The 20,015-nt window shown below is 41.6% G+C and overlaps 1 protein-coding gene across 5 annotated transcripts in view; it reads left to right on the forward strand.

Annotated features, from left to right (window-relative positions):
* The first annotated feature begins 12,947 nt into the window (after positions 1 to 12,947).
* Positions 12,948 to 20,015, forward strand: part of Tcf12 (transcription factor 12) — a 270,002-nt gene continuing 262,934 nt past the window's right edge. For 2 of the 5 annotated variants that reach the window (XM_005347649.2, XM_005347651.2), the window contains exons 1-3: positions 12,948 to 13,174; positions 13,866 to 13,962; positions 14,942 to 15,014. In XM_005347649.2, the coding sequence (XP_005347706.1) occupies positions 13,888 to 13,962; positions 14,942 to 15,014 (148 nt within the window). In that variant the 5' untranslated portion in view covers positions 12,948 to 13,174; positions 13,866 to 13,887. Of the gene's footprint in view, positions 13,175 to 13,865; positions 13,963 to 13,988; positions 14,132 to 14,941; positions 15,015 to 20,015 lie in introns of those variants that run through there. The other 3 variants (XM_026779115.1, XM_026779114.1, XM_026779113.1) reach the window with 3 other exon arrangements.

Below are 20,015 nucleotides of genomic sequence, written 5' to 3' on the forward strand. Positions count from 1 at the left end.
CCTAGCCACCAGAGGTTTCTAAGTGAGCTTATTGCCACTGTTTAATGCGTTATTTGCAAAGTGCTATTCTAGATAGGTGAAGGATGTATTTGCTCTTGGAGGGACTGGAGTTCAATTTCCAGCACCCATGTCAAACAGTTCAAAACTACTTGTAACACTACCTCCAGGGGAATCTGATGCCTCTGGCCTCCACAGGCACCTTCACTTTCACACACATATCCACACACATACACATAATTTTTAAAAATCTTTAATGTACAAGTATGTATATAGTTTCATTGTCAATTTTACTAATTATTTCCATCCAATTGAGCAATGTTCATGTATATCTTTCATTGCATATCCTTGGCAATGATCATTCTGTTTCCTATTTTTTTTTTCTTTTTTCTTTTTTTATTTTTTATTTTTTTTTATTTTTTTGTTTTTCGAGACAGGGTTTATTTATTTATTTATTCATATTATTATTTGTAGGGCTAGGGATTCAACCAGCGCTCTCTCAATAAGCTGTACTCACTTTGTTATGTTTTAAAAATATTCTTCTATTTTAAGGTTTATTTTATTTTTATTTATGTGCATATATCTGATATGAATATGTGGATATATGTGTGGGTGCCTGAAAAAAGCATTCGATCACTTGGAGTTGGAGCTATGGGCAGCTGTGAAACTTTCCACGTAGGTGCTGAGAACCGAACTCTGGCAAGTGCTCTTAATTGCTGTGCCGTCTTCTCTAGCCCCTTAAAAACATTCTTATTGTTGTTGTTTTATTGTTTTTTTTTTTTCTGAGACAAGGTTTCTCTCCAGGGCTGTGGTGGCACACACTTGCCTTTAATTCCAGCACTTGGGAGGCAGAGGCTGGTAGACCTCTATGAGTTTGAGGTCAGCCTGGTCTTCAGAGTGAGTTCCAGAAGAGGCTCCAAAAGTTACAGAGAAAAACCCTGTCTCCAAAAACCAAAGCCAACAACAACAAACCCCCAAAACTTACTAGCATGTTTCTCATTGCCCATTTGCCTTTGTTTTTTTGATAGCTAAATATGCATATTAGCCATTGTAAGTCTTTTTCATGAATATTCTATTATATGTTTTGTCATTTGAACAGTCTGTCCACTGTGTGTAAATTCTTGTACCTGTTTAATTAGGAGAATAACCAAGAATCGTGGACCCATTTAGACACCAGTGAGTCAGCTTTAAGGCAATCGCACTGCAGTGCAGACTACCACCTCTCACTAGAGCGTAAATCCTCTTCCCCACCCCCAGGGTCTTCTGCCTTACCTATTAGCTCATACTAATCAGCCCTGTATTTCAAACAGCTCTGCTTCTCTGTGTGTACCTATCTATAAATCAGCTCAATTCTACAGATGGCGCTAAAAGCAACCCAGTTGGTATTATCGATGGGCCAGCACCATTCTTGTGTTCTGTCCTTCTGGGACCAGTACTCTTTGAGGTGGCCAGGAACGGAAGACTGATGTGTGGTGAAGAGACCCCTGTTTCTCTGAGAGAAGTTAACAGATCCTTGGGGGATATGTGTATGATTTTGACTTCTCATTAGCATTGTGAGCGCCAATGAAGTGTGACTGACAGTTACATAAGTCAATACAAGAGCACTTTGGGAGAGCCGAGTTTCAGATTTTTTTTTTCCCTTATAGATTAGGGCTTCTGCCCTTTCAGAACTCACTGGGAAAACAAATCAGAGCACTGCTGATTCAAGAAATGAATGCAATGAAGCTACATTTCTAGGAAAACTGTCGTGGCTAAAAGGGAAATAAAATGCTAAATTCATTGATCAAGTAAAGCATAACTGGAGGAAAAGAAAGCCCATCCTAGACACTTGTCAGTGCTTCATTTCCCCTTCATCTGGAGTGTGTGTTTTTATAAAGACAAAGGCAGCTTCACAGGTTTACAACACAAAGAACATTTAATACCACAAAGCATTTTTCATGAGATGTTGGGAAATATCAGTATAGACTGCACCAGACAAACAGAAGGAAGAGGAAGAGAGTGACCAGATGAGTCAGTCCCATCCTCTATTACCTGGCTTTCATTCCCAACTGAGTGAAAGTTGGTGTCTTCCTTGGAAGATGGGTCAGTCAGTTTTTGCCAAACAAGCATGAGAACTTAAATTTGAACCCCAGATTCCACATAATAAGCCAGGTGTTGGCTGGGTGGTGACAGCACATGCCTTTAATCCCAGCACTTGGGAGACAGGATTTCTGTGAGTTCGAGGCCAGCGTGTTCTACATAGTGAGTTCCAGGACAGCCAGGACTGTTTCACAGAGAAACCCTGTCTCAAAAAACAAACAAATAAACAAAAGCCAGGTGTGGTGGTGGTACGTGTCTGTTGTCCCAGCACTGGGGAGGTGGAGACAGGCAGATTCCTGGGGTGCATTGACTGACCAGCCTACGTGAATCAGTGAACCCCAGATTTAGGTGAGAGATGCTCTCCCAGAGGAGGTGCATGGTATGTAAGATACAACAGCCAAGGTTGACCTCCGGCCTCCACATATGCATTCACAAACATGCCTATGCACCCACATGAATGTACACATATACCCAAAAATAATAATAGCAAAATAAAATCTGACCCATATTCTAAACAGATAGGTAAAATTTCTCTAGTGTTTTTTTATCATACTACTGAATACAGTTCAAGGGCTTAAGGTGATATATTGAAAGATTAGAAACAATAAAAAATCCTGTAGGCTTATAATGCAGATAAAACAGGAAAAATTATAGTAGGTATTTGGATTTGGAGACGTATGTGCCAGTCACCAAGGTTTTCCTTGTAATTGCACCAAGATGCTGGTGTGGTGAAGTTAGAGATGCAATGAGCAGTTCCAAGATGTGAGGACACTTGTGCCTTCGCTTCCCTAAAAAGATGGATTATTTCAGTAATTCTCAACCTTTGGGTCATGATCCCCTCAGAGCCGCATGTCAGATGTTTACATTACGAGTCATAATGGTAGTAAAATTAGAGTTATGACGTAGCAATGAGATAATCTTATGCTTGGGAGTCACCATACTTGAGGAATTAAAGGGTCGCAGCATTAGGAAGGTTGAGGACCACTGGATTACTAATTGAAATTTCAAACAATAAAACCAGTTCAGATGACACAGTGAAATGAACTTCAAGAGAGAGTATACTTGCATTGAAAATATAATTTTTATGTAATTAGTAAATAATTCTAAGTGGCTATTGACTAGAAAGGATTTTTTTTATTTACTTGTTTTGAGATAGTCTCATGATGTAGCCCTGGCTATCCTGGAACTCCCTATGGAGACCAGACCAGGCTTCCTTTAAATATACACACACAAATGAATACTGGTGCGTGAGGAGGCCAGAGGTATGGCATCCCCTGGGAGCTGACTTTACGGATGGTTGTGAGCCAATTCATATGGGTGCTGGGAACCAGACTCAGGTTCTTTGCGAGAGCAGTATATAACTGCTAAACCACTTTCCACAGCCACAAGATATGTTATTAATATAAAAAAAAACAGGCTTTACCCTTGAAGACTTCTTAGCTGAGGGAGATGTATATACATATTGAGAGTGCTGATCATGTATTTTGATAGTAAATGTTAAAATAAACTGAAAACTAACTTGAATAGATTGATTGTAAAATAGCAATGACTTGCAAAAGAAAAAAAAGAGTTATGTGATCTCAGACATCCATGAGGGCTGAACTATTGCCCTTTTTCTTCCCAGCAGCAATGACTTTGGCGTCTACCAGCCATTTGGCTAATCTGAATGCATGTGTATTCGCTTCTGCACTGTGGAATCTTGTTAAGTGCTCTTGCTAGTAGCCTCTATCTACTCAAGGTAAATAGGACTTGGTGGCAAATTCCTATGCACCCTCATTATTCTTCCTGTAGCCTCCGGACTCCTACCATAGAGTCCCCAGTTTAGCATACACCAGAGTCATAGGGAGCCTCAGATGCAGTTGGCACTCAAGAACCTGCATCTCTAATTAGTTGCCAGGTGACAAGGATGCTATGTGTTCAGATTTTTACTTTAATATGCCTTGAGTACATGCTTTTTGTTTCTTTGTTTTGTTTTTTGTTTTTTGAGACAGGGTTTCTCTGTTTAACCGTCCTGGCTGCCCTGGAACTCACTCTGGAGATCAGGCTAGCCTTGATCTCACTGAGCTCCGCCTGCCTCTGCCTCCTAAGTGCTGGGATTAAAGGCATACACCACCAATTGCCTGGTCATCCCCACTCCCATGGCATGCTTTTCTGTATAGTTGTCTTTATATATCATGGACATTTTACAATTTTTAAATTTTATGTGTATGGGCTTTTGCTTGGATGTATATGTCTGTGTACCCCTTCTGTGCCTCTCAGTGGAGGCCAGAAGATGGGGTAACAAATCCTCCAGAACTTGTTGTATATGGCTCTGAATCACCCTGTGTGTGCTGGGAATTGAGCCCTGGTCCAGAGCAGCCAGTGCTCTTCACTCTGGAGTCATTTCTCCAGCCCTGCACTGTAGTGGACATTTGATGAACAAGTTCACTCTGATAACTCATAGTTTCTTAGATTATTTCATGGCTGGTGGTTCCTTTTTATCCTCTCCACTTTATTTTATTTTATTGGATTTAAACATCCTGAAGTAATCTCCTCTTTTTTTCTGTGAAATTTCCTTAACTTCTTTTCCAATACCTCTAAGTCCTCATGTCTACTATTGTAAACTCTTGTTTACTTTTCTTTTTTCTTTCTTCCTTTCTCCTTCCTTCCTTCCTTCCTTCCTTCCTTCCTTCCTTCCTTTCTTTCTTTCTTTCTTTCTTTCTTTCTTTCTTTCTTGTTTCTTAAGACACGGTTTCTCTGTAGTTTTTGGAGCCTGTCCTGGAACACTGGCCTTGAACTCAGAGAGATCCACCTGCCTCTGCCTCCCAAGTGCTGGGCTTAAAGGTGTATTTGAGTGCCAATGGAGGCCTGAAGAGATCCCCTAGAACTGGAGTTACAGGTGTTTGTGAGCTCTCTAATATGGGTCCTGGGAACCAAACTCGGCTCTTCTGGAAAATCCATATTCTCAATACTCTTTACTTTCTTGTTTTCCTTACAAACAAACAAACAAAACAAAAACAAACAAAAAACCCAGTTCAGTCTAATTTTGTTTCATGACTGCAATTCTCTTGAACACTCATAAAGCACACTCTCCCCCACACCTCTTTTTCCTTGTGCTGTCTATTTCTACCACCCTTGGTCACTTCCTTGTTTTCTGTCTTCCATGAAGAAGGAAGTCTGATAGTCTTTGGGTATCTGCTCATATTTAAGAAAAAGGCTCCAGTATTTCTGATAATCAGAAACTGAGTGAGAAGATAGGGGCAGGTAAGGGCAAACTTCCATCAGGATGATCTGTTTAGGACTTGGAGGTGGCTCAGTGGCAGAGTACTTGGCTCGCATGTGTGAGTTCAATCTCCAGTATTAACAAAAAGAGAAAGAGGAAAGTGAGAGAATAAAAAGTGTAATGGTTTGGCTTTGAGCTTATAGTTCAGGAATTTTCTATGTCTTCATCTTATTTGTTTATAGGCTAAGGGCAATTTTTCCTTCCTTCCTTTCTGAGATATGCTTTTCTTTTTCTTTGATTATTTCCTTTTTTTGTTTTTTTTTTTTTTTTTTTTTTTTTTTTAGACAGGGTTTTTCTCTGTAGCCCTGGTTGTCTCCGAACTTGCTCTGTAAATCAGGCTGGAGATCCACCTGCCTTGCCTCTCTAGTGTTGGGCTCAAAGGTGTGAGCTTAAGGACAACTTTATTAGAGCTTGAGAGAAAAACAACAGGGCAGGCAAGCTGCAAATCTTCACAGCTGCTAGAGAAGAAGGAGATGGAGACAGGGAAGAATCTTGCTTTTAAGAAAGTAGGTAGGGTGAAAATCCAGTCAGGTCAGCAAGCAGCTCCATGGCAGTAGGGGAGCAAAGCGTCAGAGAAACTGAGAAAACCTGGAATGTCTAGAAAGCACTCAGGTTTTGTGCTAGTGTAGGAGTTAGCTCTATTCGGGTAATAACCAGGCTAGCTAAGGGATAAGACAATTATATTTTTATTTATTATAAGGGGAAAACTCACAAAACAGTAAGGGGAAGTCCAATCTCAGCTGTGCTGTGAGGGAACCACACAGAGAGAGGGCACCTTGGCTGCACACCATTTTTCTCCGGGTTCCAGAAAGTCACACCCTAACTTGGTCCCACCTCTTAAAGATAATTGATTGGCAAAGATTCTCCATCGCCTCCCCGTTTTGTCAAACAAGCGCAATCCAAATCCAATACAGAACTATATACAATAGAAGCAGATATCAAGTATAAAATTACAACCAACATAAACAATATTAAGCAAGGTACACATGATAAATGTTTTAATAGACATTCTATTCCAAAGAGTCAAAGTCTTGCATCGGAAATAGGCTTGGCTAAATCATAAGAGGAAGGTAACTACGACTTTCTAATTTTCAACCCCATCGAAGGCCTGAGAAGGGAGATAATATTACTTGAGTAGTCAGGAAGTGCAATCAAGCAGCTTGCAAAGTGAGCAGTATATGATAGAGACAACTGGCTACCTGAGCAATGACCTAAAGTCTCATTTGCAACTTTGAAGCAACCAACTTTGGCTAAGGCCTAGAATAACTGAGACCATTTTCAGAGGCAGGAAATGTTTTCAGAACTGTCTTACCCTGTCTTGGCAAGGTTTGTCAATCATTTTCCTTGTGTCCTTCTTATCCAGTCAGGACACCATGTACTTTGTCAGTGGTTGAGGCATGGACAGTTTCTTGCCCAAAGGCCAATTGTGCCAAGAAGAAAACAAACTCTGAGTGGAGTATCTTCGGTCCTCAGCATTCTCTCGGGAATAGATTGGTGCTGTCAGGAGCAATCGTGTCTCATGTCAACAGAACCCTAAGTTATTTAAATGCCACGTTCTATGGATCCTTGAAATGGTTCAAGATTACCTATCTAGGCAGAGAATACAATCTCTATGTATCCAAAGAACCTAATTAATCTGACTATATGTATGACAAACATGAACAACTATTGACCTATAATATTTAATACCTATATAACTTAAAGACTAAGACTTTATGTCAAAATATTAAGTAATTTGTAAACTAATGTGCAGCAAATGAGGACACTGACCTCAATATGCAAACAATGTATAAGTATCTTGATTAGAGGTAAGAATAATATATAATGCAATTCGAAAATATATCTCAAAAGTTATATCAATATACAAAATGTCCTAAACAGAGGTAGAAACATGCATGTATACAATCTGACAGAATAACTTGCATAGGTGTACAAATATTGTAAACAGAAATAACAAATAAAATTTGAGTTTGTATCAATATACAAAAACTATACCAGCCGGGCGGTGGTGGCGCACGCCTTTAATCCCAGCACTTGGGAGGCAGAGGCAGGCGGATCTCTGTGAGTTCGAGACCAGCCTGGTCTACAAGAGCTAGTTCCAGGACAGGCTCCAAAACCACAGAGAAACCCTGTCTCGAAAAACCAAAAAAAAAAAAAAAAAAAAACCAAAAAAAAAAACTATACCAATGTAAATTATCCATAAATAATAGCTCACATTACTCACTATTATTATTAGTGTGATTAAGTTCACACTAAATTATCTATTATCCCATTCGCTTCCCCCTTTTCTTTGGGCCTACATAGTTTCCACCTCAATCCTCTACCTTATACAAGTAATAATCAACAACCCCTATATGATGTTCCCAACCCTAAGGACAAACTTTGTTGGGAGAGAGGATGTCATCTTCTAGCTGTTATGGTGATGTGGGAGTTCCCTCTGTATGCTGTGATTACCATTGGTTAATAAAGGAACTGCTTTGGGCCTATAGCAGAGCTATAGGAGAATAGAGGTAGGCAGGAAAACTAAACTGAATGCTAGGAGAAAGGAGGTGGAGTCAGAGAGAAGCCATGTAGCCCTCCTGAGACGAAGCTTTACTTGGTAAGCCACAGCCATGTGGTGATTCACAGATTCATGGAGATGGGTTAAATTAATATATAAGAGTTAGCAAATAAGAAGCTAGAGCTAATGGGCCAAGCAGTGATTTAATTAATACAGTTTCTGTGTGATTATTTCAGGGTAAATTGGCCAGGGACTAACTAGAAGTCACCTCCAACAGGCTAGTGTCTGAAAAGAGAGAAGAGAAGGGAAAAGGAAAGTCCAGAGAAGCTGATGGGCTGAGTGGCATAAATGGTGGCCACAGGCAGTGTCTTCAGTCTTTTTTTTTGGGCTGATCAACATACAACACAAAGGATCTTCTGATCTTGAGAAAAATGGGAAGGTGGTACAGGATTCTAGAAGTCAAACTGGTTGCCTTAGCATTCCATTCAGTATGTAAACGTTGACTTAACAGATCTATTCTCACTCACTCTCGGCCTGGAACCTGTCACCTTTGTAGGAAATACATTTGTAGTCTTTTGCTTTGATAGAATGAGGTATTTGCATGAATGCAGGAAGTAGGGAAGGGACGGTGGAGGCCAGAACCCAGGTCTTACGCAGGAACAGTAAGCACTCTCAACTGCAGAGCTATCCTTCCTGCCCTAACCACTCGCTTTTCAACAAGTGTTCATTGACACTGAAATGCATGGCTAAGTGTAATAAAGCATTTCGTTTATCTTTCTGATATTTGAATTTTTTTTGATTTTGATTGGAATGGATGTTTTATGAAATATGGAAGGAAGAACCCCGTGGGAGTAAAAGGCATTGAGAATAAGATGGACCCCTAGGAACTATCTCCTCAAATCTAGTGCTTGGCCTGCAAACCTAGTAGTTGGGAGGCAGAGGCAAGAGGAATGTCAGTTTTGAGGCCAGCATATACTGTATACTCAGTCTCAAAAAAACAAAACTAAGCAAGTAACTCTCCCCTACGCCACTTTTTGATTTGGGGTCTTTAGCTCAGGATGGCCTCCTCCAGCCTCAGCTTCTCATAAATGGTGTTTCTACTCACCGCCCAACCCACTTCCTCCTTCAGTCTGAAAACGTTTGTATAAGGCATCCAAATGGTTTAAATAATGAGTATAAATGGTACTAGTAAGGAGTAGACAACTATTTAACTTCCTGGCATCCAGGGAGAAGGTACATTTTTATTACATTCAGGAAAGTGGGAGATTCTGATAAGAAAAAAAATGAGTGCATTGGTGGTGATTGTATACTCCATATTACAGTAGCTTGAAGAATCTCAGTTTTTAGTTGGCCGGGGTAGGAGTGCCATGAAGCGAAGGTATTACTAAATTGTTATATGAAATTGTTTCCATTTGTTCATGGGGTCAGTGCTCCCCCTTGGAGCAGACAGCAACAAGAGTTCATGAGCATAAACCCTGCATCTAAGAAACACTAGGAGGTGTCACTTTGTCCAATAGCATTTGTTATACCTACTTATAGCTTGACTTGAGGACTCCCTTCTCTCTCTTCCCCACTGAACTTTCTAGAGCAGTCCTCTTTTAAAAAGGGCCAAATAAATAAATAAAATCTTCCAAACACAGGTCAATCCAGAATAAATGGAACACACAAGAAGGCCTTCCCAAAGAGAGATCTGATATTTGGTGATGTTTCCAGTCTAAACCAAACAGTTCTGAGCCAGGTCCATCATCATTGATTAAAAGAACAGGGTTTGGGTATCTGTTCTTTGGAACTGGTTGTGCTCTAAGTGAGACAAACAGCAATCACAAATTCGCATGCCTCCATAACAAAGACTTAACCATCAAATAGGAAGTTTGATTAGGTAACTTGTAAAGCCATATTTCTGTGGTAAGACTGACCGAGTAAAACTGGGGAAAAAAAATCTTGACAGAAGGCGATGCCATGGAGCCATGTGGGAAACAAAAACAAAAGCCCATTCCTTTAGCTGCCTTTTCTCTTGATCACTAGTGTTTCTTAGGATAACTCCAGTCTTGTTTATAAAATGTACATGTGTTCATGTGCACAGCTGGGACTGAAGTCATTCTGATAGAATTCCTGTGTCTGCTCATGGCAGGGAGGTAAAAAGCTGTTGAATTATAATCTTGTTGAGGACAGGGTAGAGTTTGGACTTTTGGCTCCAGTAGCGTTTATTTAGCACCATGCCTTGGCTGTATGAAATGTGTATTAAGTATTTTTTCATATTCATTTGTTGATATTAACCTGTCAGTACTATTAATTAACATGGAATTTGTACTGCCAGTTCTTTCTCAGATTCTCAACAGAATTCTAGTTCTATCTGACACCGTCAATAAATAGTGTAATAAATGATGTGAAATTCTAATCAAATCATTTCCAACACTTATTGTGTGCGTGCATGAATATACAGCAGAGTGCATGTGGAGGTCAGAGGACAGCTTTGAGAGCTGGTTCTCTCCTTCTGCCATGTGGCTTCTAGGGATAGAACTCAAGTGGTTGAAAAAGACAAAACAAAGCAAAAACCAGCTCAGGTTATGCAACAAGCACCTTACCCACTGAGCCCTCTCCAGCCCTAAAGCTCCACTTTAATATTGGGTCTTCCGTATTTGTCAGGAATAGCATTGGCTATTCATTTATGGGAATATTACTACTTTATTTAAAAACACACATACAGAAACCATATGTAAGCATAAAGATAATTTCATCTTTTAATTTCAATATTCCAGCTTTTCTTTAAAAAATTAGAGCCACATGTTCAGCAACACATTGACATATTAAATAACTTTTTAAACAGAAGAAATAAATTCAGGTTACCATCCAACCTTCTGTACCAGGTATAATGTTAGGTGCATGGCATGACAGTCCCAACCCTTAAAAAACTCCCAATCTAGTTACAGAATCAACACACAAATTTGTATTTGTCATAATAGATATGAAAACCTTCCTCAAGTGTAGCACTAACTCTAATTGTTATTAATAATAAAAACTCGGAGTCAGCTATTGGGGTGAATGCTGAAGATCAAAGAAGCAGAGGGGCCTGCCACTAGAGTTCTTACCTCTACCAGTGCTCAGACCAAAGGGACAGATTGATCCTGTGCTCAGAATGCTGCCTCAGACTGCATCGTCAAACTGTATCTGAGCTCCCGTCTCCTCCCACCTTATAGTCACCTCTCTGCCCAGCCATATCCCTTCCTGTCTCCACTTCTCTAATGCTGGGATTAAAGGCGTGTGACTCCCAGGTACGGGGATTAAACATGCGAGCCGCCACCACCCGGCTGTTTCTCTTTTTGACTGGATCCATTTCATGTAGGGAGTGGGCTTGGACTCAGAAGAAATCCATCTGCCTCTGTCTTTGGAGTGCTGGGATTAAAAGTGTGTGCCACCACTGCTTGACCTCTATGGTTACCTAGTGGTTTATCGCCACACTCTGATTCCCAGACGAGCTTTGTTAGAAACAAAATCTCACCACACCCGTCAGTTTTTCATAGAAACGAGGGAGTCCTGTGACTTCCTCTGAAATAGTTTCGTGAGAAGTATAAGAAGCCGTCCCTTCTTTCATCCCTCATGGCTCCATGGCATCGCCTTCTGTCAAGATTTTTTTTCCCCAGTTTTACTCGGTCAGTCTTACCACAGAAATATGGCTTTACAAGTTACCTAATCAAACTTCCTATTTGATGGTTAAGTCTTTGTTATGGAGGCATGCGAATTTGTGATTGCTGTTTGTCTCACTTAGAGCACACCCAGTTCCAAAGAACAGATACCCAAACCCTGTTCTTTTAATCAATGATGATGGACCTGGCTCAGAACTGTTTGGTTTAGACTGGAAACATCACCAAATATCAGATCTCTCTTTGGGAAGGCCTTCTTGTGTGTTCCATTTATTCTGGATTGACCTGTGTTTGGAAGATTTTATTTATTTACTTATTTTGAGCATATGCAAAAAAGTTCTCAAAGGCTTCAGTAAATTTGCGTATTTTTATTCCAATTAACCAGCCAGAAACTGTAGCAGGAAACGGGATTGTGTTGATATTTTTCGGTGAAATTATGATACTTTGTTTAAGAAGGAAGCGCACGCACGCGCGCGCGCACACACACTCACACACCAGTTGCTTGAGCATGTATGGGCACATGGGGGAATGGATTTGGGGGAAGGTAGACTATGATCGGATTTGGAATAAAGTCTAGATGTAGGCCCCACATCCAAACTTCAATCTCCTCTGGTGGGACAGCTTCAGTCAAGCACAGTAATGGCCCACTTAACGACTCTTTACATGAAGTTCTTCTTCTTCTTTACATGAATAACTTCTTCTTTACATGAAGTTCAGAGGCCACCGGCTTCTTCTTGCAGTCATGATCCTCAAGAGTTGGCTACTCTCTTCAGTTTGTTCCTGTGGAGGCTCGTCTTCAGTGTTTCTTCTGCAGAGGCCTGGCTGGTTTTCTCTGCACCCGCCGACCCCAACACAATCCCCGCCCCGGCTTCCCCTCAGGAAAACCTTCCTTCCTAGGCCGAATCTTTCTTTTGTGGGGCTTCTTCAGGCCAAGTTCGGAACTTGCTCATCAAGACTTAACTTCCCGAGGCTGACTCTGGTTCCACCAAGGGCCGGGCTCAAGCCTCTCGCAGAACTCGTTGTCCCCCGTGCGGGGCTCAGGTGGAACGGCGCGCTCAGGTGAGCGAGCTGATTTGCGCGGCGTGAGGGGCTTCGCGCTTTTCCCAGAGTCCGCCCACCACAGCTGCGGCTCCACAGCCTCCCGCGTCCGGCGTGGCTGAGCTCGGGAATGGCTGCGGGTGGCGAATCCAGATGCTACCCAGCTGCGTCCCCGCCGCTGCACTTCAGGGCGCCGCCAGCGTGAGGAGACGCCCGCTGCCGGCCGCGGGCTTTGTCCGTCCGCCGCCCCGCCCCGCCCCGCCTCGCGCCTCCCCGCCCCCTCCGCGGTCCCACTTCCTCGGCGCGGGAGGCGGGAGCGCGCCGGGCAGCGAGGGGTTAAGCCGACGCGCTTGAGGCGCGGAGGGATCCGGAGGCGAGCGGAGCTCGGTGCTGAGGCCGCCTCAGCGAAAAAAAAAAAAAAAATGTCCGCCTGAGGAGACCCACAAGTTCTATCGGGGGGACCGCCAGCCCGCCCGGGGAGCCACGGGCGGCCAAGCCCGAGAGCCTCCCGAGCCGCGCGGACCCAAGCGCTCGCGCGGGCCCGAAGCCACCGAGCCGCCGGCGGCGCGAAGAGAAGGGGGGGGGGAAGCCTGAGCCCGCGCTCCCGGCCAAAGTGAACTTTAATCGGGGAGGTTGGATGCAGAGCCCGGGCGGCAGGTAACCGCGGGCGGCGGGCGGGACGCGCGGAACTCGGGTCCCTTTGTACCGCGCGGAACCAGGGTCCGCGTCCAAGTTGTGGCGCGCGGTGGGGCGGAGGCGCGAGCCGCGGGGTCCAGGCCCGGGCAGCGGCGGTCGGCCTGCGCGGCGTTCGGGGCTCGGCGCTCGGGGCCCGGGAGCCGCCGAGCCCGTCTCATTGTTCCGCGAGTCCGGGGCAGGGCGGCCCAAGTGGGAGGAGGAGGCCGGGCGGGAGTTTGCGGTGCGCGGACGCGCGTGGGGCGCTCTCCGCCACCCCGGGGACCCCCGCTGGGGACGTCCGGGCCGCAAACGCGGGCCTGTGAGCGGCGCGCTCCCCGCAACTTGTCAGCTCTATTGTTGCCGAGCGAGTGAGTCACTTGCTCTCCGGGTCTCCGCCGCTCTCTTGCTCCCTCGCTGGGCGCGGGCTCGTTCGGTACTCCGCCTCTGGGGACCACGAAGCCGAGCCACCTCGGAAACTTGCGGGAGCCATCGAGCCACGCGTGGGTTCCCGCAGCTGAGCGGGGCTCACCCGCCTCTGCCCATCCCTCCCTCGGTGGGGATGCGTGGGGGTCTGGCGTGTCGGCCGGTGCCCCCCGACCCCGAGCGCTGCCCTTGCCCCTCTCACGTCGGGCCCCCGGGTCTCCGCGACTCAGCTTGTCTCCTCCGCCCTTAGGACCTGCTAGAAGTGGCTGAAGATGAATCCCCAGCAGCAGCGCATGGCCGCGATAGGGACCGACAAGGAGCTGAGCGACCTGCTGGACTTCAGTGCGGTAGGAGAGCTTTCCTCCGCATCTTGGGGTTCTGCTGCGGTTTCCCGAGATAGCGAGCTAGGGAGGAAAGGGGGAAAGCGACATGGCAGCGGCCAACTCCATCTGCTTTTCAGCGATTCTCCGGAGGGCTGGAGTCCAGCTCCCCCAAGTTGGACACCTGAACTTTGATGTAATGTCTAGACTTGCAGATTTCAAACTTTAATGCCAGAGGGGTCATTGGATTTAACCAGTTAGGAGAAGAACAGTGCAGTCATGAGCTTTGGTTGAGCCTAGCCTTGATGATTATTAGGGATTTTAGACTTTGTATGAAAGATTTCTTTCCCCCTGAAACTCTGCTCAGTATCTTCCCTCCCCAAGACTTCATGTGGCTTGTGGTACCTGAAAATGTGTCAGCTTCAGAGAAGTCGACCTAGCGGTAGAATTCCAGGCCTTCTGAGCTGAGTACTTGAACTATGCGGATTCAGTGTGCATACGTAACATGGAAAATGATTTAAAAGTAAAAGATGAAGCCACAGAGCCCATTGCCCTTATTTGTTGCTAATGGCTTGAATTTCACTGTTAACTGTGCCTCGAAGGCGGGACCGATACCTGCTATATTAGAACTGATATTTATTATCTTTCTGGTGTGTGGTGGTTTCATCGGACGCGATTCTGATTACAAGTGCTATAAGTAATGTTAATGCAATGGGAATCACTTAGGGCCAAAGTGAAGATCATGGGTAAAAATTTACTGTTTAGACTTAATTATCTTGGAATCTTGCCTGTGGCTGGATTTTGATAGCAAATGTCACCAGTTTTCCCAAGCAGTATTAGTAAGTAATATCACTTGTTATTGCCATGCTTGGTCTGAATGTATCTTCCATTTTTATTTCAAACTCTCTATGAAAATTAAGGAATTAATTGATGACACTTGAACTTTTCTTTGCAAGGAGTCTAGAAGAATTTCAGGATTAACAGATGCATTTGGCTTATTTTGCAGATGTTTTCCCCACCTGTTAATAGTGGGAAAACAAGACCGACGACCCTGGGAAGCAGTCAGTTCAGCGGGTCAGGTAAGACGATGCTGAAAATCAGAAATTTATGTTTTAGTGCTCTGGCACATTTTAATAGAGAGCATAAAGCATTTTCGTGCCCGTTACACATTCTGTACCGTGTCTGGTTAGAATTATAAACTGAAAAAGTCTCAAACTTGGAGCCTTGTCTTAAAGATTCCTTGATATGTTTTAAAGAATTTCAACATAGATTTCAAGTTGCTCTCTTTGTGACTGTCAAGATTGAAAATTGTCTTGAACATGGTTGATTGGGTCATGATTGTGTTTAGAAAAATGCCTGAAGAAGGTGCTCTGTGGTTTATGGGTGTTCCTTTTATATGCAGACATTTATTTTCAGCTCATTAGCATTATTAAATCCCAGCTTCTAAAATGGATAAAAGTATTACTGATATATGTGCATAAAAGGTAGAATTGAGACAAATAATAATTAGTTAGCTGTATTTATTTAAAAATGGCTCTTACATTGGAAATCTTTAGAAAATCAGTAATTTTGTGGACATCAATTTAAAATGTTAATTTTGTTAGAAATAAATAAAAACTTAGATTATTTTAAATGACATATGAATCTAATTTTAAAAAAAATTAGGATTTTTAAAAAAAATTAGATTCCTAAGCCAATACTACTAATGTTAAATTTGTTTGCTTTTGGTATACTGTTTTGTCATATTACTAAGCTTGGAATTTAGAAATGAATTTTCCAGAGCAGGGTATATTCTAGTTCATAGAAGTTGTAACTTCTGTTTCACTTAAATTTATTCTTCAGTGTCCAAAGAGCTGGGGAGAAAAGCAATGAGAGCATCCTGAGAAAACCGGCTGTTAGGTTTCTGGGCAGAAGCTCAGTCAGTGCTTTTTGTTTACCCTAGTAAAATCATAACTGGTTTCCAAATGCTGTGAGAGCGGAACACCTGGAAATGCGGTTAATTTTATAACCGGGTTTAATGTTTTATTCTATTTCTACTTTATATTTAAAAACCGTTTGTTTAAAATCACACATTAGGTTGGCAGACATTACACCATGTGGGAAAACTATAGGATGCCTGTCATTTAACGTGTTGAATAGGAAAGCATTTTTGGATTTCATATAAGCTAAAGGGTAGTAATCTTGATTATAAAGATATGAAATGTTAGCCAACTTCCAACCCTTCTCCCACCTCTTTTCTCTCGCTAGTAAGCACTGGAGCATTTTCTGCTTTTTGGACTAGAAGTAGAAAATTATTTGTAGAGAAGTAGCTGTGTTGCAGCCCTCTGCTAGTATTTAGAGGACATCTTAATTTTTATAGCTAAGAGTTCAATGTTAAGAACTTTCAGATGTACATTTTGTAAGACAGGATAGGTGCTTGCTATGCCCTCCTGTGGGTCCTGATTGCTGTTTCATACTGGAAAATGTTTAACTGGGCATTGATTAGGATAGGAACATTAGAAACTTGTTATGAGAGTGGGATTATACTTAAGAATTGAGAATGGCTTCTGATTTGAAAATGTCTGGTGGATCGCAAGCATGGCACTGGCATTTGCTACCACTCTTCAAGGCGTCACACAAATATTTGTGAGAGAAGACACACTCATTTCTCTGCATTAAGATGTTATTTGGGAATTTCTGTATTCTGTGGACATCCACATATTCTGTGGATATGCCCTTGAGTAATTAGACGATCTAAATTTTGAAATGAGAAAATTGTGTGAGGTTATTTTACAAGATATCTGGTGGATACAGTTTCTCTATACCCTTTCTTATCTCAAAGTGAATGTTTAAAAGAAATTGGCACAGTACTATTCTGTGTATGTACTGTACATGTATCTTATTGACATTTGATTAACCTATGCTGATTTCAAAGGATATTTGTGACACACTATAGTTTCTATTGATGTGCAGCATATAGGACGTGAAGATCTCATGGTCCTTTTGAAGAGCTGCTTGTAAAGACTAGAGGTTTTGTCTTTGGAGTAACATTGGGACACCTTTTGCTTTGTGAGAGCTGCAGTTTATAATGTGCAGTATTACGTCCTCCTCTTTATTCATCCCTTTAAAGAATGACTTAATTTTGTAGTTGATTATTTTTGAGATACTATTTAAATATGTACAATACTTTTGTGTCTTCTTTTTACCTGAAGTACCCAGTATATTCTATAGAACGAGATGTTGCTTTTATCTTGTTTCTGAAGCAAAACAAATAATGTGCATAGTAGCTGGCACTAGAAAGTCATTATAGAGAAGATGAACGTGTATTTATTACTTGAATCTGTACAGTGTCGTTTCTTCCTCAAGATGTTATTTCCTTTACATTATAGTTAGACTGTAAATTAGTCCACTTGGTGTGATAGACTGTGTGAGATGTTCCGTAGTGACCTTGTGATAAGTGTTTCTTTGGAAATGAAGGGTGGGGTACACCAGCTTCAAATATAGTTATAGGAAACAATATATGCATCTTAGTCTATTGGCTCATACTTGTAATCTCAGCTCAGAGGCAAAGGCAGGAGGGACAGGAATTCAAGGTTACAACTGAATACATAGTTAAAGGCCAGAGTGGGCTACATGAGACTGTGGAAACAAACCAAAACAAAAAAACAAAAGGGAAACTATCCACAGATCCAGTGTTGCTTTCTCCATTTTCTTCCAGTGGTAATGTCTTCCTTAAGTGTAGCATGGTGTCACAAATAGGGTAATGATAGTGGTAAGGTAAAGACAGCCTTATGCTGCCCTTTTATAATTGCATACACTTTCCTACTAATTAAAAAATCCATAGCATTATTAAGTATTTACTCTCTCCATTATGTATACTAAGATTATTAAGTGTGGACGCATCATATAACTTTTCAAATTGCTATAATGAAATTTGAATACATCTAGTGAAAAAGAAATGAAGGCATAAAACCAAGATTTTATTAATGTATTTTAAAAGTGAATTATAGTACAAACAGAAATGATGATTTTTAAATAAAATGGAGACTAAGTTGGCCTATATCACTCAAGGTATTTTCAGGTTATGAGTGGAGTGTGGGCCTCAGTGTATACCAGTTAGAGTTGAGATTTAGGATAACTATGTTTTATTAATATGTATGTGATAAGATTCAACATTTTAGATACTGCTTTACTGATGAATAGTAACGACAGAGTAAGCAATTGTATGGGGGTATGTAATATTTTAAGTTAAAATGATTTATTAAGGTAAAAGATAATTAGAAAAGAGGTCTTTTTGGAAAACCTTGTAAGTACAAACATGGAAGACAGAAAATTAAATCACAGGATTGTAGCTGTGAGCACGGTGCCCCTTCATCAGACCACAGTGCTTGAGACTTGCTACACTTAGTGAAAGGTGCTTATAATCGATCATTTTTGTCTTTTCATCAACAGCTTAAATATAAATTTATATTTCTGTCTTTAAACTATCTTTTGGTATATTGTCTTCCCTGAGTTTCACAATGGTTTTTTTGGATAGGAAAATAAAAACATTCAGCTTTGATTATCATCACAGTTGTTTTTGCATTTTGATTTATCAGAATCATAGAGCATACACAGTTATTAAGGCCAGATAGTCTTTTCTGTTCTTAAACAGTTGGTTACCATTCTTGAAATTCACTGCCTGCTTTATATTGTTGAAGACTCAGGCATCTTGTTACAAGAGAGTGCTTATAGATAGAGGTGCTTATTAGGATGCTGTTAGGTGGGAACTGAGGAAGGAAAGAAAATCTTGTTTCTCCACAGTGCATAAGCTACCTTAAAACAAAACCAAACCAAGAAAAAAGAAAAGAACCAAAAACTAAAAAAACCAACAAAATATCGAACAGTTCAAGATTGCTTTTGGGTGTCACCTGAATGTTTACTTTTAGTTGGGAATGTTGAAATTACAGATCTAAAGTATTTATGGAATAAAGTGAGAAAACCAACGTATCACCACAGAAGACTAGAGATTGGTATCCTGCTTTGTTAAATAGTTGAGCCATATGATTGTCAGTTAGATAACCATTTATTAATTACTACTTTCTGCAGCCTGGTCTTGTGGTACTCACTTGGGAAGATGGGAATAGAGAAGGTCATAGACTGGAAGTGGAGACATCTCATTGTTTCTGTGTAAAGATAAAATATAAAACTATGGTAAACTTCTGTATGGACAGAATATCAAGAACTGTATATTAGTATAATTTATGTTGAGTCCATAAGAGGGTTGTGCTATAGAGTGAGGGAAGTAGCTTAACTTAAAAGGTTTGATTTAGCGTTCACTTGTGAAGGCAATATGCAGGATTGTTCATGGAGGAGAAGAATTCAACTTCCCAGAAGTTGGGATAGTATAAAATAGTAATTTGATGTAACTGAAGAGTCTGTACAGTTTGAGAAAAGAGAAGTTGGCTTTAACCAGTTGCCATTCCAGAATTCATGTTTGCAAGCTTATCTAGAGCTGCATTGTGGGGTCACATTCAGATATCATCACTTACTAGCTTACTATAGGCTACTGTTCTTAATCTGTTCAGTAATAGCTACTGGTAAGTTTGTTTTAGGATCAGAGGAGCTAATAAATGGGAAATCCCAAGAACAGCACTTGGTATGCAGTAAGTTGTGGCGGAATGAATTGTTCCTGGGAAGGCACTGGAATAAGGAAGGTATTTATTTAGGAAGTTGTACTAATCTAGAGATGAGATACTAAGGTTTGGATTTAGTCACAATGTGTATGGGAAATAGAAGGAAAGAAAATAGTAGGAGTAAAGGATTCACAGACTCTGAAGAGTCAGAATTCTGTGGCCAAGAGAGACAACAACTCAGGCTTACAGTTCTGGCACGATTAGAGGGTGGTGGTTCTGAACATAATGAAAGTAATTGAGTCTTAAATTGAACACAACCTACTTGGGGGAGTAGTTAGCAGTGGAACAGTTACCTAGAGTGATAAATCATTGCGTTTGATTCCTTGTGTTGTGAAAAACCAAACCAAATAAAAAACAAGGAGCATCCCCTACATATTCCCCCACCCCAGTAACAGAAGACACATGGATATTTAAAGGACTGGAAAC

The sequence above is a fragment of the Microtus ochrogaster genome, chromosome 5, assembly GCF_000317375.1.
Source record: "Microtus ochrogaster isolate Prairie Vole_2 chromosome 5, MicOch1.0, whole genome shotgun sequence".
NCBI lineage: Eukaryota > Metazoa > Chordata > Mammalia > Rodentia > Cricetidae > Microtus > Microtus ochrogaster.